Below are 23,023 nucleotides of genomic sequence, written 5' to 3' on the forward strand. Positions count from 1 at the left end.
ACAGAGACAGAGAGAGGGAGAGTCAGAAAGGGACAGATCTGCTAGGGCCAGTGCGGTGGCACAGCAGGTGAAGCCACCACCTGCGGCTATAGCATCCCATATGGGTACCGGTTCAAGACCCTGATGCTCTACTTCTGATCCAGCTCCCTGCTAATGTGCCTGAGAAAGCAGCAGAGGATGGCCCAAGTCCTTGGGTCCCTGCACGCACGTCGGAGACTCAGAAAAAGCTCATGCCTCCTGGCTTCGGACCAGCTCACCTCCGGTTGTTGTGGCCATCTGGGGAGTGAACCAGCAGATAGAAGATCTCTCAACCTCTCTCTGTTTCGCCCTCTCTCTCTCACTCTGCCTTTCTCATAAAAAAGTAAATAAATCTTTTTAAAATAATAATATTCCTTCTGCACTCAAAAATGACTAACTTCTCCAAGGAACATCATTAATAATACTCACTGCAATTTCAAGACAAGGCATCCCAGTACCTGTTCATTACTATCAAGTCAATACAACATGAGTGATGATATATTTGGCAGTTTAGCAAAACACATTTGGCAAACAATACTAAATACAGATCTGGGACAAATGACCTATGCACTAAACAAATCAATATAATTAAAGAAAAAAGGGAAAAAAAGTCAAATAAACCTAAAATAATGAAACAAGCCTGATCCAAATCTGATCCCTAAAATGTGCTATTTGTAAAATCTAACAGAAATTACACTCATTTGCTATCTTTCCAACAGCTACTTCCTATTTATTGTCATGATCCTAATAGTTCTTTTAATCAAACTAGGATTTCAGGGGTGGTGCTATGATGCAGCAGGTTAAAATCTTGGCCTACAGCGCTGGCATCCCACATGGGTGCCAGTTCAAGTACAAGCTGCTCCACTTCTGATCCAGATCCCTGCTAATGTGGCTAGGAAAGCAGTGGGAGATGACCCAAGTGTTTGTGCCCCTGAACCCACAAGGGAGACCAGGAAAAAGCTCCTGGCTTCTGGCTTCAGATCAGTCCAGCTCCAGTCATTGTAGCCATTTGGGGAGTGAATCAGCAGATGGAAGACCTCTCTCTCTGTCTCTAACTCTCTCTGAACTCTGTCTTTCAAATAAATTAAATAAATCTTTAAAAAAAAAAAAGAATTTCACTGAATTACCTTGTTAAAAAAAAAAGAGTAACCCAGAACTATCAAATATCATTATACATAAATTTGTTTTAATATTTGTCATAATTAAAGATCAAACTGTACGCCGGCGCCGCGGCTCACTAGGCTAATCCTCCACTTTGCGGCACCAGCACACCGGGTTCTAGTCCCGGTTGCTCCTCTTCCAGGCTAGCTCTCTGCTGTGGCCCGGGAGTGCAGTGGAGGATGGCCCAAGTGCTTGGGCCCTGCACCCCATGGGAGACCAGGAGAAGTACCTGGCTCCTGCCATTGGATCAGCGCAGTGTGCTGGCCGCAGCATGCTGGCCACAGCGGCCATTGGAGGGTGAACCAACGGCAAAGGAAGACCTTTCTCTCTGTCTCTCTCTCTCTCTCACTGTCCACTCTGCCTGTCAAAAAAAAAAAAAAAATCAAACTGTTACACAGGCTTGCCTTACTCAATGTTTTTGTAATTCCTTTCTAGCAAAAATTCAAAGAATGCTATCATCATTTAATGTATTCACAATATAAACTAAATGTGGAATCAGCCAAAGAAGAAATCCTTCACACAAACCCTTGAGGACATCTCAAGGTATTATCTATGAATTTACACTTTTAAACAGAAAAATCAATAAGAGAAAAATACAGGAGTCTGACAAGGGGGCTATACATAGCGCAAGTCTAGTATGCTCTGCCTAGGTTACTATTATGCCATTCTAAGTCCAGTGGGATCATTAAAACTTAAAACCTGCTTAAAATTTAAAAACAAAATTTGCCTGGAAATTTCCATACAATTTCTTCAAAAATACACAAAAGTGTTGTTTTCTAAAACTCTCATACACACAATTAAATTCTTAACAGGAACTTTCACCACTTTTTGTTTTAAATATTTACTTATTTATTTGAAAGGAAGAGTTACAGAGAGGCAAAGGCAAAGGCAGAGAGAGAGAGAGCTCTTCTATCCGCTGGTTCACTCCCCAAATGGCTGCAACAGCTGGAGCTGAGCTGATCCAAAGCCAGGAGCCAGGAGCTTCCTCTAGCACTTGGGCCATCTTCTACTGCTTTCCCAGGCCAAAGCAGAGAGCTGGATTGGAAGTGGAGCAGCCCGGTCTCAAATTAGCACCCATATGGGACGCCGGCACTGCAGGCACCGGCTTTACCTACTATGCCACAGTGCCGGCCCCTTTCACCACATTCTTAAGTCATTCCTTTATTAGTAGCACATACATTTCATGATTTCCTCTAAGAAATTTTAATGTGAAGGGATAGATTTCTCTCCTGTTCGTTGTGAGCATTAAACATTTAACTACAGAACAATGTACCTACCATCAAAATCCAAGAACCTTTAGAGAAGAGAAATCCAAGTACCTTTAGAAGTTCTTAACACAGATCCTAAATTAAGAATCCCTGCTCTAAAGAGAAAGGAGAAACATACCACTTAACTGACACCTTAAGTAGTAATGAAATACTCTCTTATCCACATTGGTACAGATACCTTGTACCTTGGTCCCTGCCTTAAGCCAAAGGAAATTCCAAGAAAAATGAAAACAGGGGCCGGCTCTGTAGCATAACAGGTAAAGCTGCTGCCTGCAGTGCCTGCATCCCATATGGGCACTGATTCCAATCTTGGCTGCTTCACTTTTGATCCAGCTCCCTGCTAATGTGCCTGGAAAGGCAGCGAAGGATGGCTCAAATCCTTGGGCCCCTGCACCCATGCAGGAGACTCAGATGAAGCTCCTGGCTCCTGGCTTCAGCCTGGCCCAGCCCTGGCTGTTGTGTCCATTTGAGGAGTGAACAAGCAGATCGAAGATCTCACTCTCTGTCTCTCTCCTTCTCCCTCTGTAATTCTGACTTTAAAATAAATTAATTAATTTTAAAAAAGAAATAAAAATGAAAACAGTCTCAACAAAAACAAATGGGAAGAGGTGGTCGTTGCACCATTCTGTGAATGTACCAAAAGTGCCACTGTTCACTATAAAATGATTAATTTTATGTTATGCAAATTTCACCTTAAAAAAGTTGTGTTTTAGATGAGATATAGTTAATCATTTGATAAATATGGACATAGCCAAGATTCTCTAAAATTCAGGATGGTGAAAACTGAAGTCTGTATAGGAGGTCACAGAAAAGTAGACAAGATGGAGTTCAAGAAACAAAAACAAACAAGCAAGTATTTGCTGATGTGCCTTAAAAAGTCAAATTCCTGCCACAAAAACAAAACTATTTCTCTGGAGAGCTCCAGAAATAAGCAAAGCCATGATGGAATTTAAGCCCACATCATCTTTCTACCAGATTAAATCAGACAAGTCACTGGACATTCTGAAGACTTAGGGTCGGCCCAGGGCCACTGTTGAACAACAAAGCTCCAGGGTCAGAGCGCATAATCACTCTCACTTGGCCCAGTCCAGAGAGGGATGTCCCTGCATTTCGGGAGGGCCTCCCGCACAGGATGATGTATCTAGATTTAACACAGCCTAGTTTCTGCCAGATACAGGTTGTGAAAGTCCCTCTTCTATTCCTCCCTCCTCCCCTCAGTTCCCCAAAAGGCAAAGACTGACGTAAGATTAATAGCTTGGGTAAAATAAGGGCAGAAAAAAATTAATAGGATCTTAATTTTAAACGGCTCTCTGGGAAATGGTGGCCAAATTAGAGCTGATGAACTCACTAAGCCCTTCTTTTCACATAAATTTGAGATTCACACATTTAAGGTTCAAAGTGAAAAACTGGCCCAAATTAACAGAATTATAAAGCAGAAAGGTCATTCCAATAATCTTTTTTTTAATAAAAATAACGGGAGAGGTGCTGTTTCCATTTCTAATTAAATATTCAACAACAGTGAAAAGACAACAGTATCTTTAAATATCATTTGGCTCATAAGAAATTATCAAACCCTGAAAAGCCAAAATCACCTGTGATTTCTATTTAAATACAAGAAACTGCAAAGTTAATACAGTAATACACAGAAAGAAAGCTCAAAGTTTGACCTCCAATTCTTAACTGAAATATCATAAGCCCGGAAAATGTAAGCCTGGGAGGAAGGGAAGAAGGAATGGAGAACCTGTCCTTGGTTCAAACCCGCACCTGAGACATACTACTTCACAATATGGGCCTTAAAGGGGAAGACAAACAAGGATGAGAGACCTGAACGTCCCGGACTCAAAGAGAACGAGTGAGCTTTACATCCATTTTGCCACTCAACGTGGGCAAGGCTGTTGGCAGAACACAGGCGCCTGTCTGCTCCCCTGGGGACTTCCAACTGCTAAGCTACCTGCGAAGGCTTCTCACCTCCCCACCAGGCTTAGTCATCCTTACAACGTGTTACCTGCACCTCCTTCACCTGCTGCCTTCTATTATTACTGTGTGAGTGCACCCCGAGGCTACGCTGCGGACCTACACCGGGCGGGAACTAACCGTTCCTCATTAAGACCACCTTCCTTCTTAGTCATTCTGCCTTTCCGAGCGTATTTCTTTACTTTTGCTTTTAAACCACAATACTATGTGGTAACGGAGTTTGACAGTTAAAAAAAAAAAGGCGTATTTTCTGAAAGGTCAAAGTTTTACGAAACATCCACACTTCATAATGAAGCGGCCGAGCGAGCACAGGAACAGCCTGGCCTCCCCTGCTATGAAAACAACCCAGCAGCTTAAAATCTTTGGATTCAGAGAGTATGAAAATAACAGGAAGTTCCAATTTCTGAACTTCTGCCTTCGTCTGCAGCCTTCCCCAAGCCAGACTGTTCCTGCTAAATCCAGAAAAGAAAAAAAAAAAAAAATCCGAGCAGAGAATGTACCGCTTCCCCTCTCACATCGGGCCGATTCCGGAGGTTTCCCTAAAAGTGTCAGGAATGGCTCTTCTGCTTCCAGGTGGGAGGCCTCCATTACGAGATAAGGGAGAGGTGTCCCCAGCCTCAAGTTACGGAGACGCGCGAGGTGTGTCCATTAACGGGCAAAGCTTCGGGGGAATCCCTCTTGCCTTTCGCTCGCTGGACACGTCCCAGCCTCTCAATGCACGTCGGCGAAGGGGGAAGAAGGAAGGTTCTCCCCTCGGCCTCCGGCCACACCCCTGGCCTCTGGCCCGTGCGAACCCCGACTTGGAAACAGACCTCCCCCCACGCACCTCGAGCTGCCACCCCCGAGGATTCCCTCAGCCCACCACAGCCACCGCGGCGGAGACCTCTCCTCCAAGCCTTTTCCTCACAACGGTCACACCCGACGGCTGCCTCCACCCTCAACGGTCACGCTCCTAAGATTTCCTCGCCTCCGCTCGCCTTCGACTCAGCCTGTGGATCTCCTCCCTCTCCCCCACCCCAATCAATTAAGGAACACACACCCCAGAGTCAGCTGCCTTGAACTCACCGGAGGCAAGGGCGGGGGTGGCGGGAGCAGCCAGAGAGCACAGCCCGGGTGGTGTTGTAATGGTTTCCTGCCCGTCACGATTCTTTCTCTAGGTCTAAGCCACTGCGCAAAACCCACTTTGCCAGCGACAAAGATGGTGGGCCGGAAACCCTGACGTCAGAGAACCTCGCCGCGTGACGTAGTCGGAGTGCGCGGGAGAACCAGAAAGGCGGCGACCCGTTACCTTGGAGACGAAAAAGCGTCCTGCCCTCCCCTCCCCCACCCAGCCTTGGTTCAGGCAAGGCTTGGAGACCTGGGCCTCAGAGGATGGTTAATGGCTATTCCAAGGGATATATTAAACAAGCTGAAATTCGCTGGAATTGTTTCCTCGCAAGGAATTGAAGTATCCTGTTCCCTTCTATTAAAAAAAAATTAAAACATCGGCTAATTTCCCTGGCAGGCGGTCCAGCAGAAAACAACAGTGATCCAGCCCAGAACTCATAGGCAGTGATGCGAGGAAAAGAGGTTGAGGCGGCATCATGTGAGTTCGTGAGTTCAATTCCCTGCCCCGGTGCGACTGGGAAAGTAGTTTAATAACCTTAGTCTTCTTGTCTTGTGAAGCTTAAATGAGATAAAGAAGCACTATGCTGAGAATGTAGTAGACCTACTAACACAAAAGTAAGGCGCTTTCGGGAACTACGCCCTAGATTCTAAGATCTAAAACTGGAGGAAAAAGTTGACGAGGGCGCAGGAAACTGTCAGCGAACCAGGCTCTCCCTAAGGTTTATGTGAGGGTGTGAGGGAGAAGAGAGAGGGTTGGGGTTTTTTCTTCCAAATTTTTGCCCATCAATTCTGGGAGTATCAAAATAAAATATTTTGAAGTTTCATTCTGCAGGAAGTAATTTGAAGTATATAAAGACTTCATATAACACTTATGTATTATTATGCTGTTATTAACATAGGAGAAGTTGGAAATTAAACATTTGTGATAAATTAGAGAACTGTATAATGTTGTCGAAGAATATTTTATAATGCAAGAAAATCTTGATAAAACGGTTAAGCTTAAAAAGTACACAAAACAATACCTGCGACATGACTGCATATGCAAAAAGGCTGGAAAAATAGGGGCTGGCACTATGGCGCAGCAGATTAAAACCCCAGGCTGCAGTGCTGGCATCCCATATGGGCGTCAGCTAAAGTCCTGGCTGCTCCACTTCCCATCCAACTCCCTGCTAGCGTACCTGGGAAGGCAGCAGAGGATGACCCCTGCACCCACGTGGGAGACCAGGAAGAAGCTCCGGGCTCCTGGCTTCGGATTGGTTCAGCTCTGGCCATTGTGGCCATTTGGGGAATGAACCAGAGATGGAAGACCTCTGTCTTTCAAATAAATAAATTTCCTTAAAAAAAAAAAAAAAAAGGAGGGGCTAGAAAAATGTTCAACAGAATGTTAAAACTGATTATTGCTGGATGAGCAGAGTTTTTGTTAAAGATTTATTATTTGAAATGCAGAGTTACAAAGAGGCAGAGAGAGTGAGAGAGAAAGAAAGAGAGAGATCTTCCATCCGCTGGTTCACTCCCCAGTTGGCCCCAACGGTCAGAGCTACGTCAATCAGAAGCCAGGAGCCAGAAGCTTCTTCCCACTCTCCCACATGAGTGCAGGGGCCCAAGTATTTGGGCCATCTTCTGCTGCTTTTCCAGGCCATAGGAGAGAGCTGGAGGATCAGAGTTTTAATTTCCTCCTAATATTTTTCTATGCTTTTCAAATGTTCTGCAGTGAACGTGTATTTAATTCTAACACTGAAAATGCTTGGTAAATCATATTTTTGAAAAATCCTTAATGATAAAGAAAAATGCTTTGCAATATTAAGGAAAAAATAAAATATAAAACTCCAAATTGAGAGAAATATAAGTATGTACAACTATAACAGTGGTTCTATCTGCTTGGTGGTTTACAAAGTTATTTTCTTTATATTTCCTTGGATTTCCCACATCTTTCTGTAAGAAGTGTATGTGTCTTAAGAAAGTATGAATACGTGCTGTTTTCAAAATTCACCATCATTCCAAAAGCTTTTCAGATCTCATCTTTCTCCACTTTTTGGTGAAAGTATTGGTTGATCTCCCCCTTTTGTGACTGTTCACCTCCTGGGTACTTCTACCCATCTCTGTCTTCTCCCACTCCACTATTAATTCAACAAATATTTATGGAAGGCTACTTTGGTCAGGAACTGTACAAGAGATCCAACTCTATTTAAATAAAGCAGGCTCACCAGGGAGATCAGCTACAGGATGGTGGTGGCTTAAATATCAATCTAGGGAATATTTATTGAGCATTTGTTACCTATCAGCTGTTCTAAGGACTTCAGTGTATGTTTAAATCCTCACAACTTGATAACCAGGTAGTTATTACTGCCCCTGTTTTACAGAGATCCAGGAAGGTTGCATGGCAGAATTAAGATTCGAACCCAGGAAGTCTGACACTAGGAATATAATGTCCATTCTGGGTTTGGTCAAGGATTGAATTGTGGCTCTAGTCACTGAAAATAGATGCCGCAGGTTTGAGGAATGATAGGGAAGTGATGAGTTCGGGTGAAGATGTCTGAGTGGTAAAAAACTGAGGAATAATCCAAGAGGTAGAAGGAAAAGCAGGAGGCTATGATGTTGTAGGATGTTTTCAGGGTTTCATGAAAGTAGAATATAAACCAATCTGTTCACTCTTGTATCCCTGAGGCCTAGCCTCCCCCAGAAATGTATGTTAGTATATGTGGAATAAATATATTTAGGAATAAGTGGTCAACAATATCAGTTGCTATAATGAGAAGGAAGGGCTGAAAAGTGACCACAGTATTCAACAACACTGTGTTAGAAATTATTGCTGTGATCACTAGAGCTGGGAAAACATAAGCCATGCTGTAGAAGTTTGATGATGAATTGGAGATGAGGAATAAAGAGTTATGGATAATGCCTAAGAAAGCATGAATGAAGAGGGAAGATATATAGGAAGGTATCTGAGAGGGTAGCGTGGCAATGGCAGCCCATATCAGAGTGCTAGTTTGAGTCCTAGCTGCCCAACTTCAGATCCTGCTTCCTGCTAATGCACCTACAAAGGAAGCTTAAGATGACCCAAGTGCTTGGGCCCTCGCCACTCACGTGAAAGACCCAGACGGTGTTCCTGGCTGTTGGCTCCAGCCCAGCCTGGCCCAGTCCTGGCTGTTGTTTTAGCCATCTGGGAAGTGAACCAGTGGATGGGAGATTCTCTCTCTCCCTCTCACTCTGTTGCTCTGCCTTTCAAATAAATATATATTTTTAAAATGGGTGGCATTTGAGGGAGAGAATGGCAATGATATTTTGTAGTTCTACAGTCATACATTTTCACACTAACCCTTTAGCAATACCATGGGTTTAACTATTTTAAGACTGATTTTATTTTCTTTGAAAGGCAGAGTTGGAGAGAGGAACAGATGGAGAAAGAGAGAGAGAGAGAGAGAGAGAGAGAGAGAATTCCAGCCCAGCCACTGATTCAACTTCCCAAAAGGCTGCAATGGTCCAGGCTGGGCCAGACCAAAGCCAGGATCCAAGAACTTCTTCCTGGTCTCCCATATGGGTGCAGGGGCCTAAGCACTTGGTCCATCTTCTGCTGCTTTCCCACACACAATTAGCAGCTTCTGGATCAGAAGTGGAGCAGCTAAGAATTGAACTGGTACCCATATGGGATGCCAGGAGGCAGCATTACTCCTCTGCCACAACACCAGCCCTTAACTATCTTTTGTACTCATATAACTAACTGTATCCTTGATCTATCCCCAAACTTCATCACTCAATTATTAACCACACCAACTGTTAATTCTATATTTACGACCTACTAAAATTAAACAAATCATAAGTGGGTGGAGAATGTTAGAAAAAATTGGTTCCAGGTATAACTCTCAGCAGAAAGAGGTGGATTTCATAAAGATGTCACCAGAAAAAAAAAATGTTTAAAATTGAGGGGCCCAGCACTGAACATAATGGTTGGCACACAGAAGGTCCTCGATAGATACTGAATAGGTGGATGAGTGTGCACAGATAAGGTCTAAAATTAGCATCTAAGCCCTCTAAAACTACCTGAATCTACTTCTCAGCACACCTCTACTAGTCCTATTGCTTTATGTTTTAAGAAAACAAATTTCCTCTCTATACTCACTCTCTGCTACTCCCTTACCCTGGGAAGGCCTTCACCACTGCTGTGAATTACCCGAGATGTACTCATCCTGTGAGGCCTAACGTAGCCACTGAACTTTTTAAGTGAACATGTTATGACATGGAGTCCAGGAGATACTGGGTCACGTCATTGTATTTACCTGCCAGGGAGAAGCTGAGGTCAGAAACACTGTTCTTCCCATTGCTTGGTTACATAGGACAATATATTTGCCTTCTGTTCAACAGATTTAGAACTGCCTTATTTTTCCCAGTTGGTAGATATTTCTTCTCCAAACTCATGCCAAATTAATATATCTCACGGCTCTTGCTGCCTTTTAACCTGAGGGCAGTCACTTTTTGAGCATCTTATCTCCTTTACACTACAGAGAATAGGATCCTTCATGAGGTTTGTTGACTAATACTGGACATATTCCTTTAAATGCCTCTTCTCATGTAATAACGTGTTTACTTTTGGGGTAGCCTCCACTATGAATAAACATGCCTTGCCCTCCTCTGGGTGAGTGTGGCTGTAGAAAGAAAACGTGAATCTAGATACTGGTTCACTGGAATTTGAGTGATGAGCACAATGACAAACAAAAATTGGCTGAACAGCATTCGTGAGAACATGAGAGACAGGTCTCATCCTCCACGGTTGAATGACACAGCTCTGGTAATTCCTGCTAAAGAAAAAGGACGCTACAGATCCTCTTCTGTCAGGGATGGCCTTTCTTATTTCCTGAGCTACTTCATAAACTCCTAAAAAAAACTTTGTATTTAAATTAGCCTTTTTGTTACTATATGTAGCTAATTTCCTTTTTTTTTTTTTTTTTTTTGACAGGCAGAGTAGACAGTGAGAGAGAGAGAGGAGGAAGGTCTTCCTCTTCCGTTGGTTCACCCCCAAGGCCGCCACACCACGCTGATCCGAAGCCAGGAGCCAGGTGCTTCTCCTAGTCTCCCATGGGGTACAGGGCCCAAGTACTTGGGCCATCCTCCACTGCACTCCCTGGCCACAGCAGAGAGCTGAACCTTAAGAGGAGCAACGGGGACAGAACCGGCGCCCCGACCGGGACTAGAACCCAGTGTGCCGGCGCCACAGGCAGAGGATTAGCCTATTGAGCCGTGGCACCGGCCTAATTCCCCACTTTTTAATTGATGCTATTCCTCTTTTGTATTTTTCCTGTTTGGTAAGTCTGTATATAATATAAATCATGATCCCATGTGTGTCTTTGACAGGTATTTTGGTAGAGTAAAAAGATACATGTTAAAACTACCATTAAGAGCAATGTGCATGAATTATTTCTCGCCTATTGAAACAAACTAAACGCAAACTCTGTATTTCAGAGTTCTCATGCAAACCAGTTTATCTTTATGCCGTGAGGTCCTTAGCGCAGTGAATAATACCTTTTATTTCTAGCTATTTAGCCCAGGGGTGGGGAAGAGGCTACACCTGAGGGGGGTGGGGCGGAGGAAAAAAAAAACATTAAAAAAATTAACGAAACTCCAGTACATCTGGAGAAAAAAAAAAACTCCAACACACCTGTACCAGCGACTCAAACGATGCAAACTTGAATGGGCTTTGTAGTTTGCAGTCGTGAGGCAGACCCGAGCTGGGTATACAGACGGAAACCCAGGCAGGTCTGTCAGCCCCGTTCGCGTCCGCGGCCAGGGTACGCTTGAATCTAACGGACACCTGGAAGCCAGTTAAGCTGCCAGCCCGCGTACAAAGCCACCGTGCCGGGCTCTGACGAACAGGCCCTTCGTCGTCCTGGTAATTTTTCTTTATAATCGCTACCGACCACGTAAGATTCCTTCTCCCGCTCTGTGGCCCCACGCCCTTAACCACCTCCGCCCAGGCGAGAGCGGAAAGCGCCGGCGCTTCTCCTGCCCCTCTCCCTGCGCCAACACCCAGCTCAGCAGCAGGTTCCGGCTCCGGGCGTGGCGCCAACCGCCTCGTCAGAAAGGCTCCAGAGAGTTCAGAGCGACGGTTTTCCACCGAAGCTACGCTGCCGACCCTGCAAGGAAGTGCAACACAGTCGACAAGTCGGCGCCCAGAAGAGTCAGCGGGCGCCTCCTTTAAAGCCAGCGAGGCGGCGGCGGAAGTGCGGCGGGGTCATAGAGTCCCCAACTTCCGGTGTCAGGGCCTCTTGCGGGCCTAGAGCGCCTCTCTTCCGCTGGGTCCCGGAGGTTTCCATTTCCGGGTGCGGCTCTGTCATAAAGCGGAGACCTCTCCTCAAGCGTGGTGTCGGGGGCTCCTCCGTGCCCGCGGTCAGCGCGCAAGGACGGCCGTGGGCGACGGTGCTTCCCAGCCCGCAGCTGGAGCCGGCCGTCGCGTCCCCGGCCCGCGTTGGCTCTCCTGATCCTTCCCAGCCAGCGAGATTTTGAGCCACCGCGATTGAGGGTCCCGGGTTCGCAGCTCCAGGACCCCGCTCGTGGACAGCGCTCCTTCGCCCGTAGCTGTCCCTCCAAATCATGTTCTGCCTTGTGGGGTGCAGCATTTGACAAGTCACCTTCTCCCCACATACCCCTTTCCACAAACCAGGTCCGAGTTAACGTCTTTCCTGACCTCAGTTTCAGACCCCTCTCCTCTGCCCCCTCTCTTCACCTCTGGGTCTATTTTCTCCAGTTCAATTTTGCCTGTAAAACTGGAGTTTGGAGTAATTACGCAGAAAGATTACCTTTAAGACTGAGCATTTGATACAAAAAGAAAAAATTTTCATGCTAACGAGAGAGTTGGTGGGGAAACCATGGCTGAGCACGGGGCGCACATCACAACTGCTTCTGTGGCCGATGACCAACCTTCCATCTTTGAGGTGGTAGCACAGGACAGTTTAATGACAGCAGTGAGACCTGCGCTTCAGCACGTGGTCAAGGTAAGGTATTCTCGGAAGGTTCTTAGGACCAGTGGGTAGAAACCAACCCAGTGAGTTGTGTTTATTTGGTAGCCTCGGGTTTGAAATAACCAATTTGCATAGAATTCATATCCTATGTCTTAGACGTTACTGAGTCACTGTTCTAGGTGAAGCTCTGTACTGAATACCTGAATACTTAGCACTTCAGGGAGGTTAGGGTGGGACCCAAATGACTTGTTTAAGCTGAAAGTGTGTAGAATTCAGAGGGGAAAAGATAATTTTAAATAAAAAGCTCAGTAGTGTGGGATGGAATTAATTTCACCTGTCCATTTACTTTGACTCAGGTTCTTGCAGAATCAAACCCTGCCTACTATGGCTTCTTGTGGCGATGGTTTGATGAGATCTTTACTCTGCTGGATCTTCTGCTTCAGCAGCACTATCTATCTAAAACCAGTGCCTCCTTTTCTGAAAACTTTTATGGCTTAAAGAGGATTGTCATGCGAGACACACACGCAGTTCAGCGGCTGGCCAGTGCTGGTCTCCCCAGGCAGCAGCTGTGGAAATCGGTCATGTTCCTGGTTCTTCTTCCATACCTGAAAGTGAAGCTGGAGAAGCTGGTTTCTAGCCTGCGAGAAGAGGATGAATATTCCATCCATCCCCCTTCTTCTCACTGGAAACGGTTTTACAGAGCCTTCCTGGCAGCCTATCCATTCGTTAACATGGCATGGGAGGGCTGGTTTCTCGTACAGCAGCTTCGCTACATCCTAGGGAAAGCTCAGCATCACTCGCCGCTGCTGCAGCTGGCTGGCGTTCGGCTAGGTCGACTGACGGTTCAGGATATTCAAGCTCTGGAGCACAAACTGGCTGAAGCCAGCAAGATCCAGCAACCGGCAAAGAGGTAAGGCCTTAACATTTCAAGAAAAGCTTTGATTAATAAATTCTAAGATTCCCAGTTTCAGGAAATTTACCACCCTGTCTCCTTTGAGTTATTTGAGAGAATCATAGAAAAGTTATTTGTCCTTAAAACAAGGACCAACATCCTGGTCACCTTTATCATACAAGGTCCATTTCTGTTAGCTCAATCCTCATCACAAACCAATGAGGTTGAGGAAACTAATCCATAACAGCTGACTACCTTGCCAATGCCACATAGCTGGAAGGTTGCAGAGCTGAGATTCAGGTGAGGGCAGTACAGGTTTTGTGTTTTTTTTTTGTTTTTTGTTTGTTTTTTGTTTTTTGTTTTTTCTTGACAGGCAGAGTGGACAGTGAGAGAGACAGAGAGAAAGGTCTTCCTTTGCCGTTGGTTCACCCTCCAGTGGCCGCCTATCCGCACCGCGCCTATCCGAAGGCAGGAGCCAGGTACTTCTCCTGGTCTCCCATGGGGTGCAGGGCCCAAGCACTTGGGCCATCCTCCACTGCACTCCCTGGCCACAGCAGAGAGCTGGCCTGGAAGAGGGGAAACCGGGACAGAATCCGGCGCCCCGACCGGGACTAGAACCCAGTGTGCCAGCGCCGCAAGGCGGAGGATTAGCCTAGTGAGCCGCGGCGCTGGCCGGCAGTACAGTTCTAACAGCTGTGTTCTTTGATGCTGTGTCACTTCTAGCTACTGTGTATTCTACATGTTTAAAGGTACACATTGCTCAGTGCTGCTGAGCTCATGTGTTAGTTGTTTCTTTTTCTGGTTGCATTATCTTCCATAGAAAAATTCTCCACTTAATTTCTTCCTCAAAACAAAACCCTGACCCTTTGTCATTAAAAACAAAGCTTAAATTCTGTACCCCTCAAACATTAAGATCAGAAAGGGATTGCTTAGGATGGATCCTTAAGGAAGTGCCAATCTCACACCTATTCAAATGCCAAACCTGTGATCACTGCATTTGTTGGTCACTCAGTGATTATGCCTAAAGTCTCTTTGCCTCTGTTCTTCTCCCAACAGCATCAGTGAGCAGATTAAGTCCACTCTAAAGAAAGCTGTGGGGGGCGTGGCCATATCCCTCTCCACTGGCCTTTCTGTGGGCGTATTTTTCCTGCAGTTCCTGGACTGGTGGTACTCATCGGAAAATCAAGAAACCATCAAATCACTGACTGCCCTGCCTACTCCACCACCCCCTGTACACCTAGACTACAACTCTGATTCCCCTCTGTTACCTAAATTGAAGACAGTGTGCCCACTGTGTCGTAAAACCCGAGTGAATGATACCGTTCTTGCCACATCTGGCTATGTGTTTTGTTACCGCTGTGTGTTTAACTATGTGAGGAGTCACCAAGCCTGTCCCATCACAGGCTATCCTACCGAAGTACAACATCTGATCAAACTGTACTCCCCTGAGAACTGAAGGGACTGAGCACCTTCCTTCCTAGGGGCTGCACTGCAAGGCCCCAGGGCTGGTTTTCAGAATGGCACATAGCACATTCTTCTCAGCCTCAACTGATAACTATGAACTTCAAACAACTGTAAGAATCTCTTTTTAAAAGGACAGACCCATTTGATCCTAACTGTTTAGTCTACTCTCTAGACCCCTACTTACAAATGACCAAGCTGGTTTAAGTAGGAGACTTGAGATTGGCAGGGGATATAAGGATAACTAGGGGAAGGTTTTTCTATCCTTTTCTAAATTAAGAGCAATAGAAGTTCTCAGGAAAAAACTCAGGTTAGACTTCATGAAGTGGGTGGTAAAAGAAAGCATTTATCTGCCTCCTGAAGTGGTGGTTTTACCAAACAATGTGAAATGTGCACCTGCTCTTCACAGAAACACTCAGAGCACTACAGAACAATGCTCCTGCTGTACACTGTGACCCAGTGACGTTTGGGACAGTTTATCAGATTTTTAAGATTCTTTTCTGAGCCATACATGTCTTTTATTGGGAAACCGGTTAAAACAGAGATTGTTTACATAAACATAGTCTGAAGATGTCAGTGTGAAAGCAAAGCTAATAAAAACATATGAAGTAAAATACTTAACTGTGTAAAGAAAGGATCTTTTAATAAGCTTTTTCTGCTTGCTATTAAGAGTTTGCTAAACTGGCATGAATTATTCTGGCTATTACTAAAACATTTAAATCAATTTTAAGAATGTTTCTAACAAAGAACTGTTCCATGTTAGCAGGATAATGTGTAAACTTAAAAGATTACTTGAGGTATTTACAATAAATTTTCATTCATACTACTGTGGCTTTTTGAGGTATTTGTGTATTGATTCAAATTTTTGCTTTTCGCTAATCCAGTAATTGGGACAGAAGGTAAGCACTGGATGCTGCAGTTGCCACACCACTTAGGATACCTTCATCCTCAGAGTGCCTGGTTTGAGTCCCAGCTCCTCCACTTCTGCTCCAGCTTCCTGCTGATATGCACCCAGGGTGGTAGCAGAGAACGACTCTGTTGGGTCCCTGCTACCCTCATGGGAGACCCAGATTGAGTTCTAGGCTCTGTGTTTCTCCTTGGCCCAAGGCAAGCTATTGTGGGCATTTGCTGAGTGAATCAGTAGTCAGAGGATCTCTTTGTCTTAATCTTTCATATAAGTAAAAAACTTTATTCCAATACTCAAAATTAAGCCTTATTATCAGAAACGCTTAAATTCCTTATATAAAAAATATGTCACTGCATTGGCAGGTTGCAGTAAACATGGGTTAAAAAAAAAAAAAAAAAAAAAACACGGGCCAGCACTGCAGCTCAATAAGCTAATCCTCCGCCTGAGGCGCTGGCACACTGGGTTCTAGTCCCGGTCGGGGCGCCAGATTCTGTCCTGGTTGCCCCTCTTCCAGGCCAGCTCTCTGCTGTGGCCAGGGAGTGCAGTGGAGGATGGCCCAAGTGCTTGGGCCCTGCACCGCAAGGGAGACCAGGAGAAGCACCTGGCTCCCAGCTTCGGATCAGTGCGGTGCGCCAGCCGTGGCGGCCATTGGAGGGTGAACCAGCGGTAAAAAGGAAGACCTTTCTCTCTGTCTCTCTCTCACTGTCCACTCTGCCTGTCAAAAAAAAAAAAAAAAAAAAAAAAAAAACCAATAGGACAATGAAAATAATTTGTCTTTGCCAAGACAGTTTTTTTAATTAATTTCAGCAATTCTGAAGACATTTTCTGATAGCACAAAGAATATAAAGCTAAATTTTGTAATGGGATATCCTACAGATTTTAAATATTAAAGCCTTTATCTACTGTAAGAGCATAATGGATTTTAAGCTTCTTGTACGGGTTTTTTTGTTAAAGATTTATTTGAAAGAGAGACAGGGAGTGTCCATCTATGGGTTCACTCTCCAAATGGCGCCAACAGCCAGGGTGGGGCCAAGCTGAAGCCAGGAGCCAGAAGCCAGATCCACGTCTCCCATGTGGGTGGCAGAGGACCAAGCACTCAAGCCATCTTCTTTTTCCAGGCCATTAGCAGGGAGTTGGATAGGAAGTGGAGCAGCCGGGACAGGAACCAGCGCCCACATAGGATGCTGGCATCTCAGGCAGCAGCTTAACCCACTGTGCCACAGAACAAAGGCCCAAACTTGAAAGGTTTATACCAAAACAAACACCAGAGTTAATTTAGCAATACATTTTTAATACAACAGTAAGTCAATAGAGAAACTGAACCAGATTCAGGATTGAAATGATGTAGTTCTCCACGAAGATTTTAGAGCCAGACTTCTCACCACAGCCTAAGGAAGGAAGAAAACATGAAAGTATCAGTAATTCAAAGGAGTGTCACAGAAACACTTTTACCATGTAATAAAACCAGTATCCAAATAGGTTAGAATACATCTGTGTGGAAATACCACAACCAGAATCAGCTCAGAGAGAAGATTAAGGGATCATACCCTGGTCAAAGCCAACTTTGAAACAGTGGCAATACCAGGTCAGACTATACTTCACTCATCATTGCGTTCGGTTCTTTGTTACCAAGCAACAGTCCAACTCACTATTTTCACATCTAAGAAAAATTCAGGGGCCGGCGCCGCGGCTTAGTAGGTTAATCCTCCACCTAGCGGCGGCGGCACACCGGGTTCTAGTCCCGGTCAGGGCACCGGATTCTGTCCCAGTTGCCCCTCTTCCAGGCCAGCTCTCTACTGTGGCCCGGAAGTGCAGTGGAGGATGGCCCAAGTGCTTGGGCCCTGCACCCCATGGGAGACCAGGGGAAGCACCTGGCTCCTGCCATCAGATCAGCACGGTGCGCCGGCCGCAGTGCGCCAGGGGCGGCGGCCATTGGAGGGTGAACCAACGGCAAAGGAAGACCTTTCTCTCTGTCTCTCTCTCTCTCACTGTCCACTCTGCCTGTCAAAAAAAAAAAAAAAAAAAAAAGAAAGAAAAATTCAGGCTTGCTTACAGAAAAAGGGGGAAGGGGGGGGCCTCTCCTTTTTTTTTTTTTTTTTATTTGTTTATTCGAAAGAGTTAGAGAGGCAGAGAGAGAGTCTCCCACCACTGGTTCACTCCCCAAATGGTTGCAAAAGCCAGGGCTGGGCCAATCCGAAGCCAGGAATTTCTTCCAGGTCTCCGATGTGAATGCAGGGGTCCAAGCACCTGGGCCATGTTGTACTACTTTCCCAGGCCATGGCAGAGAGCTGGACAGAAGTAGAGCAGCCCGGACTCCAACCGGCACCCATATGGGATGCTGGTGCTGCAGGCAGTGACTTTACCTGCTCCACCACAACATCAGCCCCCACAGGTTTTCAATAAATCTATTATCTTCTATGCTTTGCTTTAAGCAACCCCACTAAATAAAAATGCAAACATGAACCAGTTTAAGTATTTTGTTTTTGAAGCACAAAAGATTAAGAAGCAGCTACTGGGGCCACCACCTGCACTTCCGATGCAGCTCTCTGCTACGGCCTGGGAAAGCAGAAGATGGCCCAAATGCTTGGGCTCTTGCACCCACATGAGAGACCTGGAAGAAGCTCGTGGCTTCAGATCGGCCCAGCTCTGGCCATTGTGGCCATTTAGGGAGTGAGCCAGAGGATGGAAGATCTCTGCCTCTGCCTCTCAAACAAACAAACACATCTTTTAAAAAAAAAAAAAAAAAAGAGAGAGAGAGAGCAGTTACTGTTCAAAAACTTTGTTATGAGCCATGCATGATAAAATCTCAGGAATGTCTGTAAAGGGAATTTTAGCTTAGTTCTAATGCAGAGGACTTAGACAAGTTTTTCTACTAAATTCCTCTATGAAGTCCAGGTCACTTAGTATACAATTCAACTTGGAATTCTGCTGCCAACAAAGATTTAAGAAAAGTCATGACATTTTTACATGGGACCCAGAGAGGCTATGATTTGCCACAGGTCCTTAGGAAATCAACAGCAGAGCTGGAAAGAACTGAGGCCGACTAGCAGATTTACATTTTACCACCAGTTAAATAAAAGGCTTGAGTTCAGGTTCTCCAGGCTCCTACCCTTAGATTTACTGATAGGAGGGAGGGAGGCTATGAGCAAGATAAAGGAAGCACGGAAAAGCCTGGGCAATTCTGAACCTGGAAAAGAAAGCTGACTGCATTTATTCCAAATGACATCTTCTAGTTGTTTACTATTGCTGACATGAAAGAGCGCCCTGCCCATACCTTCATCGTGATCCTGAATCTCAATAAGTGACAACTCTGGGGCCTCCACACACTTACAAGGGCCAAAAGACTGATAATCCTCTGACAGCTGGTGGTGTGGGTTCACTCAGCAGCTGAGCTCTATAAAGAGATGGAAACTATAAAGTGCCTACTATCTATGCGTGCCCATTTATTTAGCTCATCATTCTCTACAGGTGAAACTGGCCGACAGAGCCTAAATAACTGCCAACAGTCTTGAAACTCTGGATGACAGCCAAGCTCTGAACCAGTGAGTGCCTGGCTTTAAAGCCCACCATGTTTCCTCAATCAGACAATAATGCCACCTCAATAGGTCTCTTGCCTCCAGGTTCTCTCCAATCCAATGTACTACGAATATTGCACAAACTAACTCTAAAATTTGGAGGTGTGCTTACATCATTACAAGCATTCAATTGCTCTCTATGGTGTGGGAAATAACTGATTTTGTTTAGCATTCGAGATGTTTCAAAACTGACCTAATGGCCCTAACATATACTTTGGTCTAACCAAGCCAAACTAGTCCTTAGTCCTCACCTGCTCTATTTGACCTTGTGTCCTGCACCTAGAAAATCCTTCCTCCCTTTCCTGTACTTCAGTCCGACCTCTCCACTCTGTGAGCCTCCCCAAATGTCACCTTTTGTCTGAAGCCTTGTTCCAGCAAGCCACCATCTTTCCTCTGATGCTGGAAGCACATTTTTATCGATTTTGTGGTATGTATTTCACTTTTGTATTTTTTTAACCTAAATACGAATCCGAACAAGAAATTTTTAAAGAACTTTAAAAGCCTAACCTCTACTTACTTAACTGCTTCATCTTAAGCCCCTGGGCAACCCTGGCCATGCTCTCTAGCCATGTCCGTTCCTGGTCCTCTGCTCTGCCTGGAATGCCTTCCCTCAGCTCTTTCAACGGGGAGAACGCCTGGTCGCAGATTTAAACTTTACTCAAATGTTACCTTCTCTATTAAGTGACCCTACCTCCCTCAGCCATACCCTTTTCTGACTCCCAAGGCTCTTTCTACACTACAGCAAGCGTCACACGCGGAACTACTTCCACCGTCCCCCATCACAGCGAGCGAGTTCCTAAAAAACCAGGACTGGGCCGGCGCCGCGGCTCACTAGGCTAATCCTCCGCCTAGCGGCGCCGGCACACCGGGTTCTAGTCCCGGTCGGGGCGCCGGATTCTGTCCCGGTTGCCCCTCTTCCAGGCCAGCCCTCTGCTGTGGCCAGGGAGTGCAGTGGAGGATGGCCCAGGTGCTTGGGCCCTGCACCCCATGGGAGACCAGGAAAAGCACCTGGCTCCTGGCTCCTGCCATCGGATCAGCGCGGTGCGCCGGCCGCAGCGCGCCGGCCGCGGCGGCCATTGGAGGGTGAACCAACGGCAAAGGAAGACCTTTCTCTCTGTCTCTCTCTCTCACTGTCCACTCTGCCTGTCCAAAAAAAAAAAAAAAACCAGGACTGTTCTACTGGCCTTAGCAGCCAACGCACTCAGAATGGTGAATGGTGCCCGGTACACGGATGAGTTCCTAAATGAGCGACCCTCCCTACTAAGCCCCCAGCTCCTGGATTAGAAAAGGATCCGCACAATTTATAAAGTCGACTTACCTCTAACACTTCACGCGGCTAAGGACCACACCGCTAGCATCTCCAAGCCCTCCTCCCCACAGCCTCTACCCCACGGTGCTCTGCACACATTCCCCGCGCAGGACAACAAATGCCTAGATACAGTGGACCCTTAAATAAAATAAAAATAAAAATAAGGCCCAACCCTACCAATTTCAGCAAAGACTGAAGGCGTCCTTGCGGCGAGTAAGGCCGGAGCCAGGGCTCAAACTAAACACCTCGGCAGAGACCCACAGCCCGCTCTGCTACTTCCTAAAATTCCTATGCGCCAGAACCTCTCACTAGGCCTGGCCCGGCAGCAGAGAATGGATGATAATAGCCCAGGTCTCGAGCCAGGGGCTTTACTCCGGTCCACACTACCGTGCCGCGTCTCCTCCCCTCCGCCTCGCTGCCTGGCCAGCATCCCATAGTCCAGCGCGGCACTTGCCGGATAGCCAATCCCACGGAGGCTAGTGGGTCACGTGGAGAACGTGAGGCGGGCTTGGGCTTGTGGAGCAGCCAATCGAAGGCCAAGGCGAACCTCGGGGGTGGAGCTGGCGGGATCGCAGACGCACCTCCTGCGTCGCTTGTTCCAGGCCGGTGGTGTTCCACACTCTGACCTGTTTCCCAGCCAGGATTCCCCTGCTCTCGGACCTCCGGACCAGTTTTAGGCGGAGTTTTGCCAGTGCCTTGTCGTTGCACAGCTGGGGAAGGGCATCTGGGCCAATGATAGTGTGCGGGTGCCCTGGACTTTTAGGGGGAACAGTTGATTCATTTCCGCGAACCCATAGTATTCGTTGCGCTGGTCCCGGATTCTGGCTGAAGGGTAGGGACTGGGCAGACTCACTGGTGAAGATGTTCCTCTCTCTACAGGGGGAATCCGTTTGGCTGGCGGCCGGCTCGGACATTTGTTAAATAAGCAAAAGGTGCCACAAGAAAAGTGCAGCTAAACAGCAATGAAGCGCAAAGGCGAGCAGGACAGACTTCCTGCGGGGAAAGCTGGCATTTCATCTTGAAGAATCGTTGGGATTTGACAATAAGGAGACTCTGGGAGGAGCCATTGAAGCTCTTGAAATAACCGAAAAAGCTTAGGGAAAATTACCAGATTTGGGTAAAATTGATCCAATCGGTGGGGTACATCTCAAAAATGCTGTTAGAACACTCAGAGGAATCTGACAGACGGGATGTCCTCCAGCACAGGAAAAAAGCAAACAACAAAAACTCCAAAGTGTCTGGGACCCAACGCAGATCTGCCGAATCGTATAGAGTTGCAGTCAGGCGTGTGTATTTAAATAAATGCCCCAGGAGTGAGTCTGATTCACACCAAAGTTTTAGGACCAGTGTTAGTGTTTCAGAAGGGGAATGTAAGGAGACGGGGAAGACAAGGCAAAGCTGTGCGGAGGGTGACAGCTGGCTGTGAAGTTCAGGCTACTCTGGAGAAGGTGGGAGAACTGAAGATTTCAAAGGCCAAGCGGTTATGTGGTCTGAGCTGCTTGTTAGAAAACTCAGTCTGCAACTTTGTTCTGGTTGGAGAGGGGCAGAGAGTGAAACTGGAGAAGCTATTGAGAAGGTCCAGTTGTGAGTTAAGAAGAGCTTAGGTTGGACTGGCAGTGGAATGGAAAGGTAGCATGTGACAGGCACATGAGAACTGTGAGGAGTGTCAGGGATGGGTAGAAGGACATGAAGAAATGCAAGGGAAGAATGGAGGAAAGTGGAGTGTCTTCCGTACCAGACCATTCAGGACCGCCCTTGGACTTTAGGGATGTGAGACGTGAAGAAAATGGACCTCTGCAGGACCTGTTTCCTCTGCCTGATGTATCCTTTCCCCGTCCATCTCCCTCTCAACCTCATGCATTCTTACTGGTTACAGCTCACCTGTCATGCCACTTGGAACTCTATTTTTTTTTTTTTTTTAATTTACTTGGGAGGCAGAGTTAGAGAGAGAGATAGAGGTCTTCCAGCTGCTGGTTCACTCCCCAAATGGCCGCAACAGCCAAAGCTGGGCCAAATCGAAGCCAGGAGCTTCTTCCAAGTCTCCCATGAGGGTGCAGAGGCCCAAGCACTGGGGAGATCTGCTGCTGCTGCTTTCCCAGACACATTAGCAGATAGCTGAATCAGAAGTGGAGTAGCTGGTACTCGAACCAGCACCCATATGGGAAGCCAGTGCTGCAGGCGGAAGCTTAACCTACTACACCACAGTGCCGGCCCCAGGAATGCTATTCTGATTGTCACAGCAGTTATTCTGACTCTTCAGAATACCCACAGCACGTTGCTTATGCACTTCTAACATATAGTGGTCATGTAGCACGCATCCTTAAACTCTCTTCTTCAGCTTCCCTATCTGTAAAAAAAAGGACAATAAGCTGGCGCCATGGCTCACTAGGCTAATCCTCCG

The 23,023-nt window shown here is 46.3% G+C and overlaps 2 protein-coding genes, 2 long non-coding RNA genes and 1 other non-coding gene across 18 annotated transcripts in view; 2 read left to right on the plus strand and 3 right to left on the minus strand.

Annotated features, from left to right (window-relative positions):
- Window positions 1-5,657, minus strand: part of AP2B1 (adaptor related protein complex 2 subunit beta 1) — a 153,867-nt gene extending 148,210 nt beyond the window's left edge. For 4 of the 14 annotated variants that reach the window (XM_002719241.5, XM_008271129.4, XM_070061060.1 and 1 more), the window contains exon 1: window positions 5,487-5,657. The gene's annotated coding sequence lies outside the window, so the exon portion shown is untranslated. The other 10 variants (XM_070061057.1, XM_008271132.4, XM_070061055.1 and 7 more) reach the window with 7 other exon arrangements.
- On the plus strand, window positions 5,646-10,912 carry LOC138846161 (uncharacterized). The gene is made up of 2 exons (XR_011383568.1): window positions 5,646-6,006; window positions 10,480-10,912. It is a non-coding gene; the product is annotated as an uncharacterized lncRNA (long non-coding RNA).
- An 866-nt stretch (window positions 10,913-11,778) lies between these two features.
- On the plus strand, window positions 11,779-15,657 carry PEX12 (peroxisomal biogenesis factor 12). Its single transcript, XM_002719238.5, has 3 exons — window positions 11,779-12,511; window positions 12,835-13,388; window positions 14,427-15,657. Exons 1-3 carry the CDS (start codon window positions 12,386-12,388, stop codon window positions 14,824-14,826), a joined length of 1,080 nt encoding a protein of 359 aa, XP_002719284.2. The 5' UTR covers window positions 11,779-12,385; the 3' UTR covers window positions 14,827-15,657.
- A 1,351-nt stretch (window positions 15,658-17,008) lies between these two features.
- LOC103351520 (uncharacterized) lies at window positions 17,009-21,062 on the minus strand. Its single transcript, XR_519287.4, has 2 exons — window positions 20,632-21,062; window positions 17,009-17,126 (listed from the first exon to the last, which is right to left on the minus strand). It is a non-coding gene; the product is annotated as an uncharacterized lncRNA (long non-coding RNA).
- On the minus strand, window positions 17,256-17,352 carry LOC127484525 (Z30 small nucleolar RNA). Its single transcript, XR_007911586.1, has one exon. It is a non-coding gene; the product is annotated as a Z30 small nucleolar RNA (small nucleolar RNA).
- Window positions 21,063-23,023: the final 1,961 nt, after the last annotated feature.

The sequence above is a fragment of the Oryctolagus cuniculus genome, chromosome 17 (assembly GCF_964237555.1).
Source record: "Oryctolagus cuniculus chromosome 17, mOryCun1.1, whole genome shotgun sequence".
NCBI classification, from domain to species: Eukaryota; Metazoa; Chordata; class Mammalia; order Lagomorpha; family Leporidae; genus Oryctolagus; species Oryctolagus cuniculus.

Excerpts from the sequence above, each read along its gene's own strand:
- PEX12 (XM_002719238.5), top strand. The coding sequence starts at position 12,386 with ATGGCTGAGCACGGGGCGCACATCACAACTGCTTCTGTGGCCGATGAC. Across the intron at positions 12,512-12,834 it reads CGCTTCAGCACGTGGTCAAG|GTTCTTGCAGAATCAAACCC; the intron begins GTAAGGTATTCT and ends ACTTTGACTCAG. Across the intron at positions 13,389-14,426 it reads ATCCAGCAACCGGCAAAGAG|CATCAGTGAGCAGATTAAGT; the intron begins GTAAGGCCTTAA and ends TTCTCCCAACAG.